Source organism: Falco punctatus (assembly GCF_963210335.1).
Source record: "Falco punctatus genome assembly, chromosome: 14".
Classification (NCBI taxonomy): domain Eukaryota; kingdom Metazoa; phylum Chordata; class Aves; order Falconiformes; family Falconidae; genus Falco; species Falco punctatus.
The window spans coordinates 5,853,532-5,877,852 of NC_137594.1; the positions used below are offsets into that span (position 1 = coordinate 5,853,532).

General features: G+C 47.9%; 1 protein-coding gene and 1 long non-coding RNA gene across 3 annotated transcripts in view; both read right to left on the reverse strand.

Annotated features, from left to right (window-relative positions):
* LOC308073058 lies at positions 1-10,657 on the reverse strand. The gene is made up of 3 exons (XR_013931873.1): positions 10,243-10,657; positions 3,253-3,329; positions 1-2,469 (listed from the first exon to the last, which is right to left on the reverse strand). It is a non-coding gene; the product is annotated as an uncharacterized lncRNA (long non-coding RNA).
* Positions 10,658-12,431: 1,774 nt separating this feature from the next.
* The window catches only part of CMIP (c-Maf inducing protein), a 138,393-nt gene continuing 126,503 nt past the window's right edge, over positions 12,432-24,321 (reverse strand). For both annotated transcript variants that reach the window (XM_080410695.1, XM_080410696.1), the window contains 7 exons: positions 23,336-23,452; positions 21,747-21,887; positions 20,733-20,780; positions 19,819-19,965; positions 18,212-18,317; positions 17,005-17,075; positions 12,432-14,463 (listed from right to left, as the gene is read on the reverse strand). In XM_080410695.1, coding sequence (XP_080266821.1) covers positions 14,410-14,463; positions 17,005-17,075; positions 18,212-18,317; positions 19,819-19,965; positions 20,733-20,780; positions 21,747-21,887; positions 23,336-23,452 — 684 coding nt within the window. In that variant the 3' untranslated portion in view covers positions 12,432-14,409. The remainder of the gene's footprint in view (positions 14,464-17,004; positions 17,076-18,211; positions 18,318-19,818; positions 19,966-20,732; positions 20,781-21,746; positions 21,888-23,335; positions 23,453-24,321) is intronic.

The following is a 24,321-nucleotide window of genomic DNA, read 5'->3' on the forward strand; positions in this document are numbered from 1 at the left end:
ATTTTTATTTTTATTTTTATTTTTATTTTTGAACAGAATCTGATTTCTTGATACCTTGGCCAATTAAATTAAACAGCTCTTCTCAAAACAATCCCCAGTTACCAGCAAGAAACCTAACCCTGACAGTTGCAGCACGAAAGCCTGGTATGTTTTATCTCCCTTTTTTTCCCAGAATGAGATCCTGGCACCCTAATTCACAGGCACCGGAGCTGATCTCCACAGAGAGTCGCAATCAAATCGACTCTTTCTTTGCAGCACAAAGGAAATCACATTTCTTTGAAACGCTGAGGAAATCTGAATGTGTGTTCCTGTTTAGCATGATTAAGGTGTCACATAGCACTCCCACGCACCCCGACACAGAGAACTTCTTGCCGGCTGCTGATGTCAAAGCAAATCAGCTGAAAACACGGAGGGGTTCTGAGAAACACAACTAGGACGTGCCAGGCGGGCTGCCAAGGAGCCACCCAGTGTCGTACAGACGGGGCAACCTCAAAGGCCACCTTCACACAGGGGATGGGGACAACACAGTGATGTCCCCTGCCCCCCTGGCCCCCCAGCAGGTTTTTAATACAGGCACGGGGCACACGTCTTTTGCCATGTAGGACTTTCTGCATGTGAACTGCTTGTTGCTGGTTATAAAGCCCTGACAGGACACAGCAAATGTACCCACAGCATTTAGGAACGTCACCAAGAGGTGCACTTCTGTGCTTTTGGATTAGCACAAAACCTTCTTTGCTTGTGCTCCGTCTTGGCCCCAGCCACCTGGGACATCTCTCTCTATCCCAGTTCTCTCTCATCACCCTGATGGTTCCAGCTGCCACCCTCTCACTTCTTCAGCTCTTTCATCTGTATATTTTTGCTTGTGTCCTGTGGTTTGTCCATTATCGACATTAATAATTTAGGGGATTGTCTGCTCCTGCTGAAATCAATTCCTGTGCTACTGCTGCTAAGTGCTGGGCTGGGCCCAAGAACCGCTGTGACGGGGCTGGAATGAAGCAAGTGAACTGAAATGAAAGCAGAAGAAAACAGGCACTGCGCCCTTCAGCAGCCGGTGAATTTAGGTGGGGATGTGCCTAAGAAACACAAGCACCAAACTCCAGTTGAAATCCTTCCTTTTTCAAATCTCTCCCACGTATGTGTTATGATCCCAGGGCTGGAAGCAGTCAGCCTCAGTGCAGGAGCCCCACAAGGTCCGTGTTACCTCCAAGGCAAAGCTGCTTAGATACAGGCAAACGGGAAGACACATCACCCTGGCCTCTGCAGATGTCCACCTAACGAAAACTGCAAAGGACTGAAGTGCTTGTGCAGAGCTCTTGATCCACACGTCTCTTTCTAAGCCCCCTGTCACACCTCCATCCCACTGCTAGGGACCATTCCAAGAGCATATACCAACAATATGCAGATCTTATTTTCAGCTGTTTGCCACCTTGGTGGCAAGCCATTTCCTTGCAAGTGGCTGAGGAAGAACAGTACCTTGTGTCTCAAGGCTTAAGCCAGTGGGGACCAAGTTTTCCTCCTTATTTCCTTCTCTGGCATACACAGCTATGCTGCTGAGGGATGCACGTGGGGAAACGGTCAACAGGAGAGGGCACTGACTCTGTCTTGGAGAGGCATTTTTTGTTCTTAAGCCCAGGACTTTAACAGCTCTGTGAGGCAGACAGAAAAAATAACAAGATAATGCAGACAATGATTTAGGGACCAGGTATGCAGTTTGACCAAGGCTGAGAGGATAAATTCATCTGATATAACATCACTGAAGCTCAACTCTCATCCCTCGTTGAGCCATACCGCTGGGCTTCTCTGTCCTTCCCTGAACAGCACTTCAGCAGGAGAAGGAATTTTTGGTTCTTTTTTTGAAGCAGTGGGATTAAGACGCTGTCCCCACCCCCAGGCAGGCTGCAGCTGTGCCTGACGGCAGCAGACAGCGGCTGGCCAGCGGAGCACTCCTGCAAGGTCTGGAGCTCGGCTCCCACCAGGAGCTGCCGGCATCCCACGGAGGGCCCCAGCGCCCGCGTAGCCTGGCTCATCCCGCAGCCCGGGGCTGGAGGGTTACTGGGAGCGCTGCGAGGGTGCCAGCACACAAATCCCAGCTTGCGCGGGGCAGCAGGCATGCCGAGGAGGGTGTGGGCACCCAACGCTTCCACCCGCCTCCGCCTCAGGGGCTTGGCTGAAGTCCCCCTGGGGCCACAGGCCTGGGTGCTGGGGACCCGGCACTTTGCTCGCCAGGCTCTCGGCTGGGTCCTGGACACGTCCTGGCTCCGGTGCTTGCTGGCCACTCATGGCACCCGGTAGGCACGGCGGGGAGGACACGCTTCCCTTACCCGCCCGTGTTTGAAGTGCTCGGAGGCTGGGCAGAAACACGGTGCCGGTTGTGACGGGTTATGGACAGAAGCCAGAGCCGCGTACCATAGTCACATAATCCAATAACAAGAACAGATTAGGCAATCTCTGTGCTTCATGTTGACAGGCCTGAAGGAAAGAACAGAACATGTAATCAAATGAGGGGGGGTGTCTTTCTTTATTTTGAAAGAAAGACAACATTACAGCAACAGAAGAGATGGCATAGCACGCGCTAACTACGCTGCCATGGATATTTCTCTTTTGCAGGTTTGAGGATAAGACTGAGATTTTTATCAAAGCCCAAGGGAGCAAAGAACCCGAGGAGCTGGTATTCACTGGGAATTAAGCACCCAATTCATTGAATGATTGTTCAATAGCTTTTGCCCCCCTGTTCAGCCAAATCGTGTAAGAGCACATTCAACTCTCTCATCAGCAACCCGCAATGAGAAAAATCACCCATAATCCAGCTTCCTCTGGGAACAGACCAATGCCTACACGGTCTTCTTAATGACAGATCAAGCTATAACAAGAAGCACAAATTCACAATCTGCTATCAGGAAATGTCTAAGGCTTCCTTCTTTTGATTTCTGCAGAGATATTCCTGCTGAGTCACTGGGGTTTTAGTGTCATGTGCTAACGGGAGCTGCGAGAGCGAACCGTGGGCAGGGCTGCCCACTGCTCCTGCCTGCAATCGGAGGTGGACACCAGCTGTAAGGAGCGCCTGGGTGCTTTCCTTGGGCTTTCTTGGCCAAGGCTGCAAGCCAGAATTGGAGTGAAATTGTATTGAAGAAATCATCTAACCCGTACACCAGGCTTTTTAGGTGAATTGTTTCACTGGCTTAACAGGCAACAAGACATCTAGTTATCCAGCCACTCTTTTCCCCGACCCAAGGATGTAATTTGATGACTCACCATCATTCAGGTGACAGCAATGACAGCTGGAGATTTTCCCCAAACAACTGATTTCTGATATGTAATTTGTTTAGATCCTGGTAAAAAAAAAAAAAAAAAAAAAAAACAAAAAAAAACAACAACAAACTGCTCCTGATTTTTGTCTCTGTGGTGCTAAACACATCAGTATCAAGTAACACCTTCTGTAGCAGTGACCTGGCTTACGCTGCTTTTGGGAATCATCCAGATTAATGAGGCTCTTTGCTTTTTTTGAATCACCCTTCTGAAGCAATCTGTGGAGGCATGGTCTGCCTGAAAAGTGACAACCCCAGATTGCTAATGAATGTCCCCAGGCTTCAGCAAACCTGCTACAAAGCTCACTGAAATTAGCCCAGTGCCTTCGGTTTAGTAAAGATGCCCTGCAACGTGCAGGACGGCAGGTACCCTGCGCTGCGACGAGACTCAGGGCGTACGTGCAAGGAGACATTTTGCCCTATTTAGGAAATTGCTGGCTAAGTTATAGGTGACACTATTCACCGGCAGTGTCACTTGCCCCGACACCTTTTCAGTGTGAAGGCAACTCGTCACAGCTGAGATGTGTGTGGAGTTGCCTTATTTACTCTCCTGGGGTGGCATGAATCAGAGTTGAAAAGTGCAGTATGTTGAAGCCAGCCCGTATTCCCATGATGTGCGAGCGTGAGTCACTCAGTGGGGAGATTCTGCCAGGGTCCCTCCTGGACAACCCAGCTCTGCTAAACACGCTGGAAAATCCACAGATAAAAACAGCCCCAGTGACGCACGGGAGCTGAGCAGGCTCCGTGCCTTTTTGGGGAAGCTTCTGAAATGCCGACGTTTCCCCTTGATCAATAATCTGGCTGGCAGGGAAGGGCTTTGAAGCGGTTCAGAAAACACAGCCTTCTGCTCACACAGTCGCTGCTGTTTCTCTCTGGGAAGGTGACAGGCTGGGTCACTCCAGGAGCAGGCAGCAGAAGGATTTCTCTTCCGTGTATATTTAAAGCCAGGCTCTCCCGTAAGAGCCCTTGCTCCCAGAAAAGATAATGCAGGATGTGAGAGGGCTTTCTGTGGCATGTGCAAACAAAAGAATTAAGTACAAAAAGTACGTCCCATCCCAAGGTGCCACAGCTGAATGCTGGTTTTCCTCATCACGTCCTTTCTCCCTCCTCTCGCCAGTGAATACTGCTTGTGGGGTTATCGTGGGAATTAGGGAGCAAACTGGGCTGTGTTCTGCAGCAAGTTGGCCTGAACATTCAGAATGGGCTTTTTTTGGCTTTAAAATCCATCCCTCACCTGATCCTACGATTAGCAGAGCTGATCCTTCAAGTCCCTGCAACCACCACAGCGAGGGCACCGCTGTCCTCAGCGATGGTTTCCATGCTATTGTCCCAACTCAGAGTACAAAGCAAAGCCGCTGACAGGAATGTTTCCAGATAAATATCTCATTAATTTCAACCACAGGCAGCCATGAGTCACTTCCCCTTGACTACACTCCTCTCTTGTCACCAGAAATCGGGTAGTGGAGATCTGGTACTGTGTAAAATTTGTAATTATTCTGAACGAATATAAATAATTTCGTGATGAGGCTCAAAAATTCAGGCCTAAAACATTCCTTTGTTTTCTCCAGAGATTTGCTATTAGTTAATCGCCTCTGCTCCTACCACAGCTGTATAATAAAATGGTAATTTTACGGCAAAACTGTTGGATTTTTATGTAAAGGTAGCAGGTTGGGCTTTCCTTGAACTGTGGTTCTGCCTCCTGGTAAATTGTGCCTTTCCCCCCCAAAAAAAATAAATAATACTGGCACGAGGCGATGCTCACCCTCAGGCACCGGCCCTGCAGCGTGCCCGGGGTGGGGGCTCCCCGCCGGTGGCAGGCTGGCTCCCACGTGCCACGCGGGTCTTGGCAGCTCTGCCGTGCCATGCTGCTGCTGAGATTCTCCTTCCCTTCCCTCTCCTTTCCAGCAACTGGATCAACTGGGCCATGCTCTCGGGCAGTGGCGCGACTCGGAGCCTGGTTAATCGCAGACCCTGAAGCCTGAAAGCCAGCAGTGTCTCACATGCCAGCAGCTGTTTCTCTTTTAGACAGATTGGGTTTTCTTTTCACATTTTTTTTTTTATTCTGGAACAACAACAGCTTGACCAAGATCCAAATCCTCAAGTTCTAAAATAAAAGCAAGAGCGGCACCTCAGCGCACACATGGGCAACCGGAGGGTCTGCTCTGGGGCCACACAGGGCTGGGGCTGCCGCATTTGAAGTGATGTGGTGGCATCATTTGCCACAATAAATCACCGGAGCCTTTAAGCCTGTATGCAATATCCAGTTAAAAAAACCAAAACCAAACAAAAATCCCCAGACCGCTCAATAACCACTCAGGCCTGACTTAAAATACGCTAAAAAAAGAACCTTTCCCATCAGCTATCGTGGGATTTGAATTATATTTTTGCACTGGAGGTGAATTCATGGCAGGACAGACCCCCCAGCCAGCAGCTACCAGATGACCTTCCGTGATGCTGGGGAGGCCTTTGGGATCCTTTTGGGCTGTCAAAGCTACTGCGGGAGCACCGGTCAGGACACTCACACTTGGCCAGGCTATGGCTTGGCTTCAGCTGAGCGTAGCACCGAAATCAGGGCTTTGTTCAGACCAAAACCTCTCACCAAGCATTCTTCCTTCACTTCAATTGCTGCTCGTTAGCCCGTGGATCCACTCTGGTGGCTAATGACTGCTCTTGTCTGAAATCGGTGGATTTCAAGGCAATAACCAAACTTTACGAGGAGTTTCTCATTGACACTGATGAAGACGGGAGAGGAAACATGGCAGGGGGGTGATAAACACTGTTGCTTTGTCTCATGAATTCCCCTAATGCTCCCTGGGGGGTGGTCCCTGGCGCCGAGGGCACTCACAGGCTTTTAACCTGAATCACAGGGAAAAAAATCCGCAGAAGCAGCCTGTGCTGCGGTGGCGCAGCCCCCCAGCTAGGAAATGGCTGCGGGCAGGTTGCTTTGTGCTCCATTTCAAGCCCTGGAGGGACCTGAATGTCCCACCTGTGTGCTCCTCCACGGGTCGCCCCCCCAGCCGCTCGCTGCCCCGGGGCCACTCCCGGCCAGGCTCCCCGCAGCCCATGAACCCCGTGCTGACCCACACCAGGCCCCCAAAACCACAGTAACTTTACTCATGAGCAGGTGGAGGCCAACAGCTTGGTTTGGGGCTCCATGAAGACACCGGAGTCCAGCAGTAGATGGGAGGTGACTCGTGGTGCCAGCAATGGCCGGTGGCAGAGCAGCCACGTCCCCACGTCCCTGCGGATGGCAGCTCGCCCTCGTCATCCCTGGGACACACTGGAGCTGCTGGGAATGCAGCGGGGACAAAAATTGGAAGAATTCACTAACTAACTTCCATAAGGGATGGGGAGCAGGGCGCAGCCCAGAGCCCCTGGGCAGGGGGACAGAGTGAGGAGGAAAAGAAGGAGGAGGAGGAGGAGGAGGAGGAAGGCCCCAGGGCTGCAGTGGTGGCTGTGTGCCGGAGCTCGGGCGGGTTTCCTTGGCAGCCGCAAGCTCAGGGCGCTCACCATACCTAAGTGAAGATTTTGTCGCCATGGCAACATTGATGTCATCAGCTCTGCAGCAGTGTTAACCTCAAGTGCAACTTTTTTTCTTTCTCTTTTTTTTTTTTTTTTTTTTCTTTCCTTTTTCCCCCTTGGTTTAGGAATTTTTAAATTTATTTCTTCATTTCTCTCAGGAGGTGACCCTGCCGCCAGGGCCTGCATCAGCACCCACGGATGTCCGCCAGCCCCAGCCCCCTCCCGGCATCATGTGGGGGTGGTGGGGAGCCCCACCACTGGCAGCAGTGGGATGGGGCTGTATTTCTGCTCTGTGCCCACTGACCTGTTTCCCCTGTCCTCGTAAACTGATGGTATTTCCAGGGAAGTTGGTGCGGAAGCTCCCGAAACATGAAGGAAGTGACCTGGGGAGAGGCTTCATACCCGAGGAGATGCCTCACGCTGGCAGACCTGCCTGGAGGGCATCTGGGGCTCTTGCCACGCAGGAGCACAACATGCTACAGCGGAGCTGCTGCCGCTCACTTCCCATCAGCAGGAGTCAGATGGATCCACCAAGGTGGGAATCCGATGTCTCCGCAAGGGATGCAATGCCTGGTGTGAGCATCTGATGGCTGCTCGCGGCTCCGGCTGGGCGGTGGAGGCTGAGCTCTGCCCTTGGCACTCGGGTGAGTTCCATGCCTGCACCAGCACAGTGTCCCCCCTGCACTAAACCAAAAATCCCGCTTCAAATGACAGCCAGCACGGGTTTTTTGAAGAAAAAATTCGCAAGGGAGTGGGACCTGGCTTCCTCACCAGACTCAAGCAAGAAGGCTCAGCCCTCTGCCAGCCCCAGTCCCAGGGATGGGTGCGATCCCGTCAGACAGATCCTCGGTTCGCCTGGAGCCTCCTTTAACTTCCACGTATCAGGACTACTGCTGTTAATCGCGGGCCATTGCAGAAGTCTGGGTCAGGCTGTTCCAGCCAAAAATATTCTACACGTTACCCAGTTCACTGCGATGTTAAAACAAGCATTTCACCTCATGGACAGGGCAGGAGTAAGGTTACAGCTGAGCCTGGCTTTTCCTCACACACAGCCCTTCTCCCTGAGTCATGGGGAACTGTTGTTTTAGCTGTAGCTGGGATTTTTATAAAGGTCTGGGGTTTTTTCTGCTTTTTTTTTTTTTTTGGTACACTGGACAAATCCTGCTCCCACACTAGCCCATCGTGCAGGGTGGGACCTGCTCTTTTCCTTACTGGGAAGGAGATCTACACGGGCCTCACCTGCCCAGCACCGGGCATGCAGGCGTGGGGATGCTCACCCAGCCCCGCCACTCCTCATCCCATCCGTCACGGCTGGAGAAAGCGCCACGTGGAAGGGAGATGGCTGGTAAAATAGGATCAGAGAACAGAAAATCCTAGTCGACGGTACTTTTTCTCCTTTATAAGCAACAATCAACGAAAACTTGCATCTTTTTAACGTCCTGATACTTAAAATGAAATTCAAAGCATTCCTGATAAATGTGTTTCTGGAGCCTTCAAGGTTCACAACCCTGCCTCTCAGCGCAGCAGTAAATTACGAAACCTAACTGCAAGATCTCAAAGCACCTGGCAAATGAGTCAGTAACATTAGTTATCCTTAATGTCATCATAATTGGTAAAATATGGAAAGAAAAGTATCCCTAAGCCAAGGTTTCTATATTTTAAATATAACTAGGTATACCGCATACCAAAGACACTAGCAACACTTTAATAAAAGTGAGACAGTCAGCAGGTCTCTGACCCCGTATTCAAAGCAAACGTTTCTTTTTAAAAGAACTGCATGTAGTTTAATACAAAGACACTGACTCTGTAGTAGAGGCACAGGCAAACCCAGGAGATTCTGGGTGGGAGAGACTGAGGTTTAACAGTATCTCTGTTACCTGCTGCAAACGATTCAACTTCAAATGTATGCTGCAGCAAAATTTAAGGATTAATGTTTGGTATTATATCCCAGCTGGAACAAACATTAACAAGAAACGGGTTACTATATCAACTGCCAGATCTGTGAAGCAAACTGGTTAATTTAGGTGTTGAGACCAATTCAATGCTAGTAATGAACCGAACACGAGCTGGGAGCTACGTTCTGATACGCAGGCCTTTGTAGAGATCGGCAGGAAAAGGACACGTATTGGCATCGGCAGGGCTGTGCCAACAAGGTTCATTCACGACCAGCGGACTTCTGCGAGGTTAGTGTATGCATATATTTAAAAGCTGATAGGGCCCAATTTAAAATTACAAATAAATTACAGTACTTGTTGAGCTGGTTGGTGAAAAACGTAAAAGTGAGATTGCCTAAAAAAAAAATAATAAAAAAAGCAGGTACCAGGCTAGCAGGACAAATACCTATGTGTTTAATATCACTGGCAAAAAGGATATTCCAAGTTCTGTTATTAATAAAAAATGGCTCAACTCAAATATTTACTTAAGATTTGCCCCAGTCAATAGAAAAGAGAATGGAAAAAACCCTGCATGGTAACATCTGCTTAAAACAAGCATTCTGAGATACGTGTACTCTATTTAGTTGGAAAATATAATTAAAAATTCAAAACACAGCAATATAGTTGACTGATGTGTTCTAATGGGTACAGCTGGTTGGCTTTACAGAGGCTGGGAGAGGTCAGCGTTGCCTTCAGCGTGGGAATGATGGTAGCACTGTGCTCCGATTGCTTATAGACACGTAGAAAGTCTCAAGGAGCTCTGTTCCAGATTAGAAATCCTCATACACATGAGACGGGAGGTTACTCCTGCTCCCAGACATCAGGGGAGTGGAAATCCTGAAGATGGAGAGAGCCCCAGCTCCTGCTGTTGTCCAGAGGACAGCAGTCTTGGGTGGCGCTGGCATCCACCCTTCGCTTTTGAGCCCATCCTCGCTTTTGCCTACCTCTACTGCATTTAGGGATGGCTACCCGGCGTCCAGGCCTTAAACCAATCTGCCAGCAAGGTCTTTGGACCTTCCCGCTGTATTTCCAAGAGGACTTTACCTGAATAGAGGCTTGATGCTCTCTGGGAAGCATAAGGAGTGAAGAATATCTTTTTGTTCTCAGCGCTGAGGCTCAGACATGGAGCCTCTCCCTGCTTGGCAGTGGTGGCCCTGACACAGGGACAAGGCCTGCTCAAAGCCCGTTGACAAGGCTTGCCCACGCTGGGGACACGCAGCCATCTCTCAGGTCATGATACCCACAGACCTCGAGAGGGCACTGAGCAACCTGCAGCCCTGTCCTGAGGGCAGCCCAGGTGCCCCACGCCCGCCCTGGTGCCACCACCCACCACACCTCCCCCGTGAGGTCCCAGGACCAGCGTTAGGCAAGGAGCCTCAGGTCCTCACGGAGCCTCAGGTCCTCACGGACGGGGCTTGCAGATAACCCGGGCTCCACCTGGTGTGAAAGGACCCCATGAAGATAACGTACCAAGCTCTTACCTGGTAAGAATACAACCAGACAACGCTTCAGGTCAGCAGCTGCTTCAGCACTCCCCTCCGAGAAAATCCACGCCTAATTGTCAGGATTTTAGGCACGTATTTTGCTCTCTGAGTAACATACAAGCTGCACCTACCCAGCCAGGAAAGCGGAGGCAACGGGCACTTTCTGAGATTCACTCTGCGTTTGGTCTTCTGAAACTCACAACGTAGCCGTGAGCAGTGGAGGCAGCGGTAGGAAGGCAGGACAACCGCAGGGTTTTAACAAGGACGTGAGAAAATCGCTCCTGAACCAAGGCACCGCTGTGGCTTTGTGCTCTTTGGGCTTGTACCAAAGCTCTGGCGCTGGTTTGGGTTGAAAGCCGAAAGCTGCAGGTTGGACAGCCCCGGTATTCACAGTCCCCGGGAAGACGGGGCTGCAGTCCGGCAGCTCCCGCACGGCTGGGATCGGGCAGGCAGCAGCTGAAAGGCAGGCAGAAGGCACCGTTACCCAGGTGAAACCACCACGGACCTCCACGAGCCCCAGCGCTGCAGTAGAAAAAGCCTCAGAGAACCCTTTCTGGGCACAAGCTCGGCAGCTCTTCCCACGCCCCGTCCAATCCTCCCCTCCTGCGACCCACGGGAGAGCCCCCGGTGCGACCCGAGCCCTGGGGACGCTAACCACGCCGGCTCGTAGCTGCCGCAGGCTGAAGGCCAAGGCCACCTGCCCTGGCACCGAGGTGGCCCCCGCGAGGTGACACAGCCCACAAGTCCCCGTTTATTTAACAGCACGGCCATCACCTTCGAGCTCGCTCCCGTTTTGTGGCTGCCACCACAGGGACGAGTGTTTGCTGGGCCAGGAGAGGGCACGAAGCCCAATGGGGCGATCCGCAGGCTGAAGGGGGGTGCCCCCACGCCCCTTCCCCGCTCGCTCCCCGCCACCCACGTGGCGTGAGGATGAGACCAACACGCTGTGGATGTCCGAGCTTCTTCCACCGCTGCCGAGCCCACCCGCCGCGGCAGGCTGCCGGGGGTCATCCCCCGCGGGAGGCAGAGATGTTCTACCTGATCCCAGCCAGGCCCAAAGCTCTCCTTCCCTGGGCAATTTCTCACCCCCTCATGCAGCATCACGGGAATATTTCTGGCTCTTCAGGGGCCAGAGAGGCTTTGTGAAGTCCCTGCCGCGGCCAGGGGAGGACAGCCCAAGCACAGCAGTAACTGCTCAAGGGGAAAAGACTTGAAAAGCCTGACAGCCGCAGCTACAGCTGCTGCGTTGCACTGGGGGGAAAAATAACGGCACGGTTTATTCTCGTTATCAAGGGCCGTCCTGTGAGCACGTCTTACCTCGGCTGGAAACACCGTACGAACACTTGTGTCTTCCCATCTCCTAAAGTCTCGTGGAATAGGACAGAAACACAGATAAAAATGAGAGCACAGGAGCCAGGTAATATACATGATGAAGGTGGCTCTCGGAACAGCTGCAGGAATTGGTTTCAAGCGGGGCCCATTTGTTTAAAAGCTCAAGAAGTTTAGCAATTGCCTAGACGATCGACGCAGAGTTGCGAAGTTCCAGCTGGATTTTATCCGCTGGCATGCAGCCCACCCAGCGGCAGGCTTCATCAAGGACAGCGAGCAGGACGCAAACGCAGCAGATCCTTCCCTTTGGACGCTGCCCTGAAACGCACCTGAAGATACAGGAGCCCCCCTCTCCAGTCTGGAAATGCCCCAGTGTTCCCAGCACTGCCTACTTCAGGCAACCAGCACAAAAAAAGACCCACCAATGCAACTCTTTTGATGGCCAGTGCAAAGAACTCCTTAAGCCCGTGCCAGATTAGGAACGGTGCAGAAAAATGGTCTCGGGGAGGGATGCAAGAACCAGACGCGCAGAGATGCAGCTGTCCTCCTCCTCCTCGTCCCCTTGAGGTGACGGTGCCTCAAAACCTGGTGACTGGTGGAAGGCACCCAGGCGGCTGCCTGCTGGTCCCCCCGGTTTGCAAACGGGGAACGGGGCGGCGCTGAGGCACGCGTGTAGGGAGCAGAGGAGCGGCACCGAGCGAGCGGCGAGAGGGCGGCTCTTGGGGACACTGTGGCTCTTGGGGACACCGTCCTCAGAAAGCCATTGTCCTCCAGCTCCGGCCTCTGCGCCTCCCACACCATCCTCACATCATCGGGCCAGCAAAAGCTTCCTTCAAAGGAAACACAAAGCACGCAGCTAAAAGATATTCACTTACAGTTTATTTTTGCCTGAAATTATTTCACATCTCTTTGTACACAGCTACAGAACAGTAGTAGTAAACCATTGGTAAAAGCAACAGTGCTAAGGAAAATGTTGGCATAATTTTTCTTCTTTTATTTTTTTTTTTTCTCATTTTCTTTCTTCCCATACTGCATCCTCATACAGTTTGGGATTTGAAGGGGGGGGGGGGGGGAAACCTGGCACACCATGTGAGTTAAGACTCAATTTCTGTTTCATTTATTTAAAAAAAAAAAAAAGAAAAAAAAAGAAAAAAAAAAAACCAGAAAAAAAACCACCCCATGATTTGGGTAGGGGTTGTCTACACAGCAACAAAGTTTAAAAAAAACAGAAACAAACAAACAAACAAAAAACACAACCAAAAGCTTGGCTTCCATTGAATAAGATTAAATATATATATTTATATATAAAAAATTACATTGGCTGTATGTGAAACCTTGAGGTGCTGAAGAATAAAATAAAGGTGTTAAACAGAAGAAAAACTTATTTTTGTTTTTTTTTGTTGTTTTTTTTTAAATAAGCAGCTCTGTACAATGAAGGCTCATTCTGAAAAAAAAAAAAAAGTAAAAGTCAACAGCGTAGTTATAAAAGAAACCACAATTTTTAAAAAATCATCTTCTAAGCAATTGTGGAATTTGAAAAATGTAGCAGTCACATTTACAGACAGGTCAGAGCTATCGGATCAGCAACACCGCGATTTTTTTCAGTCTCCCCAGAGGAACATGCAGAACAATGCGTGCACAGAACAGGTAGGGGGAGGGGGGGAGGGCGGGGGGGGGGCAATAGAAAAAGCTGATGCACAAAATGGAGGGAGAGCTTTTTTTTTTTTTTTTTTTCCTCTTTTTGAAATATCGGACGTAAACAGAAAACAACCGAGGCAACTTGTAAAATCTACAGTGTTTTGCGAATACCCCATTGCCAAAATAAAGGATGCCTTTCCCCCAGCTCCCGTGTTTAAACCTGACGTGGTTGAAAAGACTAAAGAAAGTTTTCAGACTTCGGAAGGAAATGTGACTTTTATTAAGCCCTGCACCCCCTCCCCCAACAACCATACCCCCCTTGATAGGTATTTTCCTTCCTATTTGATAACATCTGAGGCATTTTGAAATCAAAAAGACAACGCGATGAATGTTGTGACAGAGAGGGAGTATAATACAGTATGCATTACTAAAAGGCAATTCTTCAAAGAGGACAATTCCTTTAAAAAAAAAAAAATAATAACAACAAGACAGCAAACTAGTTTATACAGTACTATACGCAAAAAAAGGGTAAAAGAATTAACAATTCATAAATAAAACACAGGTCCCAGACCTGTTATTTGTGAACCATTTTCTTAAATAGGTGCATTATGTAAATCTTATGTACAACAAAATTACTTTGCATAACAACTGCAAGGACATGGAGGGAGGTGAAAATCATATTGGTTTTGGTTTTCTTCTCTTGAGATTTTCATAAGTTTGATTTTCTGAAGCAAAACTGGTGAAAGAGGAGTTCTGACTGGATGGGTGCCAGCCAAGAAAACCCAGGTAAATAATGACAAATGATTTTTTTTTTTTCCTCCACACGGCATAAAACACAAAGGCAAATAAAATCCACAAAGGTGTTTTTTTTCCTCTTTATAATCCTCTTGCTGCTACAAAGTCCTTTCTTTTTCTTTCTTTTTTTTTTTTTCTCCTCCTCCTTTTCGATTTAAATTATGTTGATTCCGAAATCACAAAGCTGAAAGAATCCAGCCGGGTCCAGGCTTGCCCCATCCCTCCCCCTTGATACACACAACGCCACTCCTCTACCCCACAACCGTGACTCCTGCCATCAAGTCTCAGGACTCGCTGCTCTACAGGTATTAGCCAAAAGTTATTTTCCGGTTTGTTTTTCTCTGTTTGCTTTAAAAATCTTTTCCTTCTCGTGAGAAGCAAAAGAGAAGCGTCGGAGGCAGTTCACCACGCTTCGGTGTAGCGGACATCCACTTCCTTCAGGTTGGGGAGTTTAGCCTGCGCGGGGAGGGTGAGAAAAGGTCAGAATTAGTGTCACGTGTTCAGGACTCGGGGAGAAAGTTCCCATCAGATCTGTACCGTCAGCAAACCGGGAAGATCGATCTAGCGGCCACAAACTGCAGCAAGATGCGCTACGACCTCAGCCCTGCGGAGGACCAGTGCCGGGTCCAGCAGCCAGCCGACGTGTTCACGTGGCAAGGAAGGAACAAGATGCTGAGCCTTTACCGACACACAAAACTACGTCACACCTGCAGCAAAAATTAGTGGCTCTAGTACAACCCATGCAGCAGGTTCAGGTCCAGATCGGACCCCAATCTTTATTTTTTTATACAAACGCTTAGCAAAATTTGTTTGTCAAGACTCCAGCAGTGAAGGCGGCGGATTCAAACCGCAGCAGCCAGCCATACGTTCCTTCCCCAGCCTGCGCGTGAAGCCATCGCTCGATTTTTCCCTCCATGCATCACAAAAATCCAGAGCGCCTCAGCGACTTTTGGTGTCTCTGCGGTCTCCTTTCCATAACTCCACCGCGGTTGGACATATTGTTCCTGAATTACCCTGCGCGAGGCAGATGGGAATCGGCTGTTTGCACTGTGCCTACTTGTTGGTCCCGTTTCCATGCTCTCTGACCATAATTGTACGGCTAATTCTCTCAAAACAAATAAACACCTTTAATTAGGCTAGGGCATAATTGAGGAGTTGGAAGTTTCTAAGAGTCATTATTACCTCACTGCTTGATTTATGTGCACACATATTTTGATAAGAGCTAGTCATAATCCTACAGACACTGCCAGCAAATAATTTTTCAGTTAGGCAATAATGACTTCAGTAGTGGGTGTTTATTTATTGTCTGGTTCAGCCTGCCTGGTACATATGTGGGTGTCTGTGTGTGCAAGCGTGTTTAGTGGGGTGGGGGATGGAGCAGAGAGGAAATGTCATCACTGGCTTGTGCCCCAAACACTCTCGCAGACCAAGGGGAGAAGAAGGAAAGATTTGTATCAAAAATACGTTCTTTGATGTCTGAGCTGTTCTCAACAGACCTACAACCATGCGCCCCAGGGAAAGAAACTATTACCCTCCCTTCGAACACACACAGAGCTCTCAAAAAATGGCCACTAAGATAAATTTCAATAAAAGAGGTGAGAGGGGAAAAAGTGACGCACGCCTGTTTTCTCAGCTTTTTTAATTTTCTGCAATCATCGGGACTTTGCTCACAGCCAGTTTTGCTGTTTGCCCTGGCAAGTCGCTTTCTGGCGTTGCTGGGAAGGACTGTTAACGCAATACCAGAGCACAGGGAACCGGTTAGGAAAATCCCAGTTTGGGTAGAGAGTTAGTGGCAAAGGGGCTCAGAAGCAGGGGTAGGACTGGGGGAGCCTTTCAATAGACTTGATTTCAGAGCCCTGGCCCAAATACAGCATTGAACTTGATTGCCTGTAAACGCTTGGGGCCTGATACAAGCTCCATTGTGTGAACCCATCTGCAAGCCAGCTGTTAATTCCAAGGACGACTTCTTTGCATATACAATTGTGACACAAGTTTTGAAATCTTGATCTTGAAAAATCCATGCTAGCAGCACTGCAACAGAGTCCCTGGGGGAGCCCTGGCTCCACAGCCAGAACCGAAGATCCACGTTCGCAGTGAATTTTGAAAGCAGAGCAGTTTCAGGACTTGCCTCAAGTTCGAAACTCAACCCGAGGTTGTGACCTTTTTGACTAAACCTGGCACAACCTCAGGCATCAGCACACAAGAGAACATGATGTTGAGTTTCATCTTGTTTCTGCGCCTGGGTTTAGAAGGTAAGGCTGTGGGACATGCGACTCATGCAACACCAGAGTGAAGACAAAAGGCCACACGAGGTCATGAAAGCCAACGCATCTCAGGCTGCCTTTGTCTGAAACCACCTGGGGCCGTTCCCCTCCCACAGTTACATTCTCCTTCTTTACACCGTTTTGCTGAAGTGGTTGTAAATTCACAGCACACATGGTAACCCCAGATGTCTTGAATGTCAAACTCAGGAACTGGGCATTTGTGCAGGTGCTTCTGTATCAAGCCCAGTTCCTGTCCCAGAGGTGTCAAGATAAACTTGCACTTCCCTCAACGCTTTTAATTCTCCCTGTGCCCTCTGAATCAAAGTTCCACAATGCTCTTCACCCACGTTACCTGCGGTCCTGGTAACAGCACAGGACGTGGCTTTGGAGGCGTGCACTCGATTTTGCCTGTCTGTCTATCCTCATTGGAAATGATCTGTTTATGAAACCTTGACTGTTAACAGCACTGGTGAAAAGAATCAGTTTCTGATTCCATCTCATACTTATCCACTCCACATAATAAATGTTTCCTGCGTCCATCAAAGCCAGCAACCTCAGAATGCTGTTTTCGGTCATTATCTCCCCAAAGTAACCCATTTCACCCTCTTAGATGACTTTCACGCTACACAGTCCATTCTCCCTGTACTAGGCACTAGCACCATGCGCTGGCTAAATCTGCAAGTCCTCCTCCGCCAGTTACTACTCATCTTTAGGGGATGCAATTCAGAAATACCTTGAGATCTTCGTAGGTATCTGCTGAAAGTTTGGTGCTGTTCATATTTAAACTACACAGGCTCTTCATGGCTAAAAGAGAAAACATACAGATTATTTATGATCGTGCTGCTTTTTCTTAAAATACCAGGCTTACAGTAGGCCAAAGCATAAACAAGACATGACTATGTGCAGCGCTCTCAGGAAAAAGCTGAATAGTGTAAAATATAGAAGTAGGAATGGATAAACAGCTGTTTGGGCCCTCATCCAGGAAAAAGTCCCTATTTAGGAAGGGCCATTAAGCGTATGCTTAAGTCCGCTGACTTCAAAGGAGTTCAGGCAACTTCTTATAATCAGTTTCCTGCACATTATTCTGAACAGTGCCCGGTCTCAGTGCTCTGCGTGGTGCACGCAGGGGCCACGCTGATCCAGCAGTGCTCCCTCTCCCCTCCCTGCCCCCACTTCCATTTTAGGCTCCAGTAGTTAGCAGAATAGTTTCCTAAGATGAGCCATAACTACTGGCCTGTCTGGCACGTCTGTGTAGGATCAAGCCTGTTAAAGGAGGCTCTTAAACCCAACAGGCGAGGTTTATAATACACTGTTGGACGTAGGAAAGGGTCTCGTTCTGGCATGTCAAGCAGCTCTCGGTGCACAGGGGAATCCTGAACGCTGCTCAGATGGCCCCGCTCTGCCTTGCCCTATTTAAATAAAGAATAGCGAGAGTTTCACCTCCCCAAAAAGAAGGAACAAAAGATGCCAGAGAGGGTATGAAACCTGCTGCGCACAGTTGCTCAACGCACTGGTAAGTTGCTACATGGCTTTGCAATCGTCCCCTCCTGCGCCAAAAGGTCAGACCCCCACCCAGAGAGGACACCCACAGGAGGGTGTGCGAAAAAAGCTGGGAAGTCCCAGGGCCACAGGACACCACGTGAGGAGGAGACAAGTGCCGTCAGTGAAGTCAGAGGCAAGAGCTAGAGCACAGGCTGGAACAACAAAGCCCACAGGAGGCGGCTCAGCACCGTCGGGCTCAGATCACCGTCCTGCTTCCCCTGCCTGCACCTGAGCGGGCGGGGAGGGGGGAAGGCTAAACCCACAGACAACCACGGCCCGTCCCGAATCCCTGCAGAAGCAGCGCTGTGGCAGCCAAGAAATCAATCTTCTGTCCGAGCCCACGTGAATTCCGCCGAACCCACAACAATTTTCCTCTGTAGCTTCTTTGGGACACTTACAGCTCAGTGCCAGCAGCCCAGCGTCCGTGACCGGAGTCTCGCACAGGTTGAGCACTTGCAGCATGGTGAGGTGTTCAGACAGAAGCCGCAACCCTGCGTCTCCGAACTGTGGGGCACAAGCAGAGTTGTTTGCAAACAAGGCACAAACATCGTGTGCAAGTACCTCAGGGCAAACGGGGCACATTACAATGAGGTTTGCCGACGAGCCCTCAAAGCCACACTCGGATTGTTTACCGCAATCTCAAATGACAGGAGAGAAAGCAAATAGTTTTATCCCCGTTTTGCAGACGGGGAACAGAAAAATTAAGTGACTTGTGCGCACTTAACCGCAGGCCATCATTTAATTAGAATGGTGCCTTTGAAGTCTGGACTTTGTATGAGAGAGCTCCCACCCAGGCTATACAAAATGGTTATGGCAGTCTCAGCCAGTTCCCAACCACATCACAAAATTAAAAAAAAGCATAATGCAAGTGGTATTAATTAGCTATTTTGGTCTCAAGAACAATGTACTATTGATTGGTAATTGTTCTATTGACCCACTTCATTTCTGCTGTTTCTAAACTCTAGATTAATGGAAACCAGGATATCACAAAATAAAATGGAATCTAAACCCTTTTTTTTAACTTACTAAAAAAAAAAAAAAAAAAAAAAATCAGACAAAAAGCAGGCTCTTTAGCCAATGAAATCAAACCCATTTTGAGCAAGAAGCATCCAAGTTTCCAAACCCAAGAGTTACATTGTTAGGACAAATCTGGAGGAGATACATGACAGTCTTAAAACAAGCAAGCAATCAGATTCTATTTCACATTCCCCACACAAAAAGAGGAAATTTCTGGGATACAAAAGCAGTTAGGAAAACAAAACAAGATATTTGCATGACATTTGAGTGGAAAAAAAATTACTGCTTTTTGTGGCTGCACTGAAGATAATCATATTTTCAGCGGGCACTGCAAATAGGTGCTAACAGAAAATGGGGAAAACCTATTCAGTGGAGAACCTCAGAGACCAAAACCAGCAGGGAAATGCAAAAGAAAAAATTAACTTTAAAAGCTCTTTCAATCAACAGCTGAGTAATTTGTCCAGTTAACTTTCTGCTTATAAAATAAACGTTCTCATTATAGTTTCCCCTCTATTCATTATTTGAGTTTATTTTTGTTGCTGTTGTTTTTAAAGAAATTCTAGTTGATCAGCATTCAGGGCAATTCACTGCCTACGCTGCACAGACTCTCTCTTTTGCTCGACCAGATGAGCTGCACAGCATCATTTTTTTCATCCTAGATGGGTGAAGTTGTAAGCGCTTCTCAGATGAAGAGCAGCACGTGTACTGCAAAATACACAGTATCAACAACACCTAACTGGAACATTCCACCCAAGGTAGCAGCAACCCTTTTATAATTAAAACAAAAACAAACAAAAAAAAAAAAAAGAAAAGAAAAACCAGCCTCCAAGATGAGCTATACCATAGAAAGGCCCTGTAAAACCAGCATGAGGGCAAACTTGCTCTAAGCCAGCCTCTTCACACACTCTTCTTGTGCTGATGTAATGTGAAATTTCAGAATTAGTCAGCACTGATTCGTGCTCTGAGTTTCAGTCTGCAAAGCCCTTACCTGAGTTGACCACAGGTTCAGCTGCTTGAGTGAAGGCAGTTTAATGAGGTGCTCAGCACAAGCACTTGTCACATTGGTAAAGGCCAGGCTGAGGTTTTCCAAATTTCCAAAGGATCCCGAGCTTAGCAAGCGGGCCAGGTCTGCATCCTGAAAGCAAACAACAGATGGATAAGCAAGATTATTGACGACTCAGCCTGCAATCCGCTGCAGTGGTGTCACCGATACTGTTAACCAGCAAGAGTTGCACAATGAAGCTGCTTGTTTACAGTAACAGAGAACCACACAGAGAAGTTTCTGTTTGTTTGGCAAGCTGCTGGGCTCTTGTGGCAGTGTTGCTTCACACACTCTGGGAAAAAATTTATCCAGACATTAGGACAGAAATTTTCTTTGCATGTGTATCCTTATGAGACACAAAGGCTTCAGTCAGAGCAAATGTTGAAGCTTGGTCTTTTAACTTAACAAAGATTTCACTGCAACTTCTAGATCCAAACTGCATCCAGGACTGTTACCTGGCCTCAGTGAAGTTAAGTCTGGGCTTACACCAGGCTGAACTGTAACGACGATGGGTCTCTTTCAGACTATCATGTCTAAGATCCAGGACCGGCCATTGTGAAGTCTGCTTTTTAATGCAGTACTCTGTCCCCAAATCCACCATTAGTTCCCATTGTAAATTCCAAATCCGCACACCAGTATAAATCTGACAGTCTGATGCTTGTACTGGTGTTGGAAACTGCTGCGCAAACGCAAGAGCAGAAATACGCCCTTGCTTGTGTAAACTCCGGTCGTGTTGACAGAGCAAGCGGAATGGCTCCCCTCTTGACTGACCAAAACCACTGTGCCACATGGCAAACATAAATCAAGTGTTTAAATATGGAAAGACCAAGCTTGTTTTTCTATCGACATGATTAACTTACTGTGGACTTGGATGGCAGTGTTAACCTTGTGGGACCACCTTTTCTTTGCTGCAAGAGAAAAGGTATTTTAGTCAAAGAAGCTGCCATTCTACATTTCAGACCAACCGAAGCATAGCAAGCTCTTTGCTAAAGCAAATCCCGCTCCGGTTACAAAGCTCCCTGCCAGCCCTTCCACCTCTTCTCTGTTTTTTTTTCTGCACGGACAGATTTTTTTCTGAGTGCCAGATGCAGGCCTGTTGCCACCCAGGGGACATCCACTAACCGCAGCTGGTGGTCTCTGTGCCACGGGGCAGCATCGTGTCTGATGCAGCCTGCCACTACTTGGTTACTTTCACTTTAAAAGGCAACAGGCTTAAAATGCTGGGCTAAGATAGCAAAGGGGTTGAGACTGCACCGCTGACAAAATAATTTGTCTTAAAAAAAAAAAAAAAGCATATACTTTTCAGGCTGGCAGCAGGGGTTAAAGAAGACAAACATAAATGTGAAAGAGGGAAGAGGAAGACTCTGGGTGTATTTGCATAGGTGAAAAAGTGCTAATGAGAGCAGATCTATCTTCAATCTGAAGATCCTGACTTTAAAATCAGGAAAAGATCTTTTTCTCATAGGCTCTAGCCTCCGAGAACTAGACCTAAAGACCATCTCAGTAAAATGCTGTGAATGTCAAAGCATTAAGAAATGCTGGCGAGCACTAAAACCATTTGCTACTCATATGTCAAAAGGTGGCAGAATTTGACAAGCTGACTTGTAAGATCTTAAGACAGCGGGATTTCACCTCTATTCTTTCACATAGATTCTAAGCAGGTTATTGAATATCATTCATAAACACAGTATGGGATAAGACACATCAGTAAACATCCCACAGTATATATATTCACAGTAAAATCTTCCAAATACTGCTCCCATCCTGTTGTTAACCAGGAATTTCACACCCTGCTTGTCTTTCTTTTGTACCTCCATTTCTGGAGAGTACAGACCACAATGTGCTATGGCAATACTGCATGCAGGGCGACATACCAGCTCTTTTAACTCCCTCTGCCTGTCACACAGCTGTTCATACATTCTCTTTCCCACGTCTGTGCTTTCCAGGGTAGAGATGATCTGGAGTTGTGTGTCATTATTATCGATGATGTTGTATTCCAGCATCAAACACAAAATCTAGCAGCAGAATGAAAGAAGAGCGGTCACTGCAGTGCTTACCTTCAGTTTCTTCCAAATATCCCAATTACAGTGGGCAGCACGGTAGTTTAAATTACGGGGTAAATTTTTAGAGCATGCATTATGCAGGCTAGATTAGAAGATCATAGCAATATCTACTGACCTTCCAACACAAGAAACCAATTTTTTATTTGTAAAGAACGAACTCTAGTATCTGAAAGTCAGACTATCTATCCTGTTTTCCATTAGTGCTCATTCCTTCTGACTGAGAAGTGCAGTTACTTTACATCAGACCTGGAAGATGGCTTCATGCCACAGCCCGCTTCAGAACAGGTACAATCGATCCAGTATTTCCCAGGTACACCGGCTAGACTGCAGATTGGCAGACTGGGAACATTACAGATGAGCAGTAGAGCCAAGCAGCTAAGTGCTGGATTTTCTGTCCCTAAGTACTGGGGTTTCTGTGCAAGCAGAATGCATGTGAAGTATACCCATTCTGTAAGGCAGGATGGGCAAAGGCCAGAGAAGCTCCAAGAGAAGAAGATCCAGGGAGCTTCCTGCTGTGCCCAGGACGCCTTCCATCTCAGTGGGAACACACCTGACTCACCCCTGGGCAAGGGGCTGCCAGGAGAAAGTCACGACACCAGGGGATGGTTCCATTGGGTCACATAGGCTTCGAACAAGCTGCCCCCTCCACACTGCCTTTCCTTTTCTGCTACAGGTCATGCCATTGCAATTAAAATGCAAAATTTTTATTCCTTCCATTATTTTTAATGAAAAAATCAAGCAACATTATATTCAAATTCATGCAGCACACTTATTTACTGGATGAAATTAGCATGCACAGATCTAAGTCAATGAAAACTGTAACTCCTTCCACCGATTTAACCACCCTCTAGTTCTGTTTAAAATATATGAAGACATTTATCACGAAACTTCTCTAAAGAAACCCAGAAAAATATTTATAAACTATTAGTGCAACAAAAATAACCAATCATAAGCACACAAAATGTGGAATAATGCAAGTAAATACGGATTTGTAAATGCATTTCCTGTGCACTACTCATTCTGCAGGTGGCAAGACAAGCATCAGGCATTTAGTCATGGAAAAGCCTTGGGGTTCTGAATTCTGACCTCTCGCCACAGCCTAAACCATCATGGCCATTTATTTTCCATCTTAGCTTCTCCAACTGAGTTATAGCAAACCATCTTTCTCTCCAAAAATTCTTGCACCCACCTTTCATCTAATTCACTCTCATATCTGCAGAACAATATTCCGTTCCACTTAATCCAGAAAAAACACAGCTGCCCACTGTTGGTGTTTGGTACGACACAAACCTGAACTTGGCTTCTCTGGTTCCACTAGATCTAATTCTAGGAAAGTCAATGTGAAACTGAATCTGAGTATTGCTCAGAAACCTATATGACTACGTATGTCTAGGGCTTACCTCTACCATCGTCTGGTTACCCCTCAAAGCCAGTAGCATGCAAGGTCCTAATTTATTTTCAGCCAGTGAAAGCAGGAACTTCTTTGTTTTATAGCAGGATCCCATTAAAATATGAACCTGTTCGAGAAACAGAGCTAAAATTAGAGCTGTAAGCCTAAGAAACACATCTACGTTGGGAAGGGACATTGTTACACAGTGAAAAAAATGTCAGTATTTGCAGCAAACCTAAAGAAAGTGCCCCCCTCATTGCAATTACGGTTGCAGTCTCTCAACAGCTTTACTGCTGATTGGAAGTGACTTTTTGAAAAAGGTGATGCCTAGTGAGATCTGAGGGAGCGGGTAGTTTTCCTCCATAAAGGAGCTCAGCTGACAGCCCAGAGGCCTGATACAGGCTCCCCAGGAAACGTCAGAGCAGCTGTGCAATTGCCCCTCTCCCTAGTAACATGATGAACCCAGCCCCAGGGGGACCACAGGGGATTTTGCTTTCGCATCTGTTTGCAGTTCAGTTTCTCTGGAAATGCCAGCTGGTGAGCAAGGGCTGCGTGGGCTGGATGTCTAGGTAAAAGGCAGTGGTGCTGGTGATCTCCTGACTGCACCAGCTGTGGTTAAGGGGTGGTGGTGGACAAAATCACCTGTTCAGAATGGATGGGAGCTGACTGGGAAAGGAAGGAGTGCCTTAAAAAAAAACAGTAGTCCTAAGCCCTAAGTCAGAGATGACTTCAGTGCTTTCATGCTCTTGGGTCATTATCTTGCTTTCCCTTTTGCTCCTTTTCTCCTGAAAGGAAGGAAGGGCTGAGAACGCGGACTAAGACTCCCTCGAGTCCCCCAGCTGACAAAGTGTCCTGCAGCCTCTCTTCCAGCTCCAGAAAGCATTGGATGATATCACATGGTAACACCTACAGCAGAAATGCAAAGCCACTTGCACAGATCAAAGAGCCTCTTCTCACAAAATAAGTTGGCAGTATTCTTCCCCATTTAAAACCCCT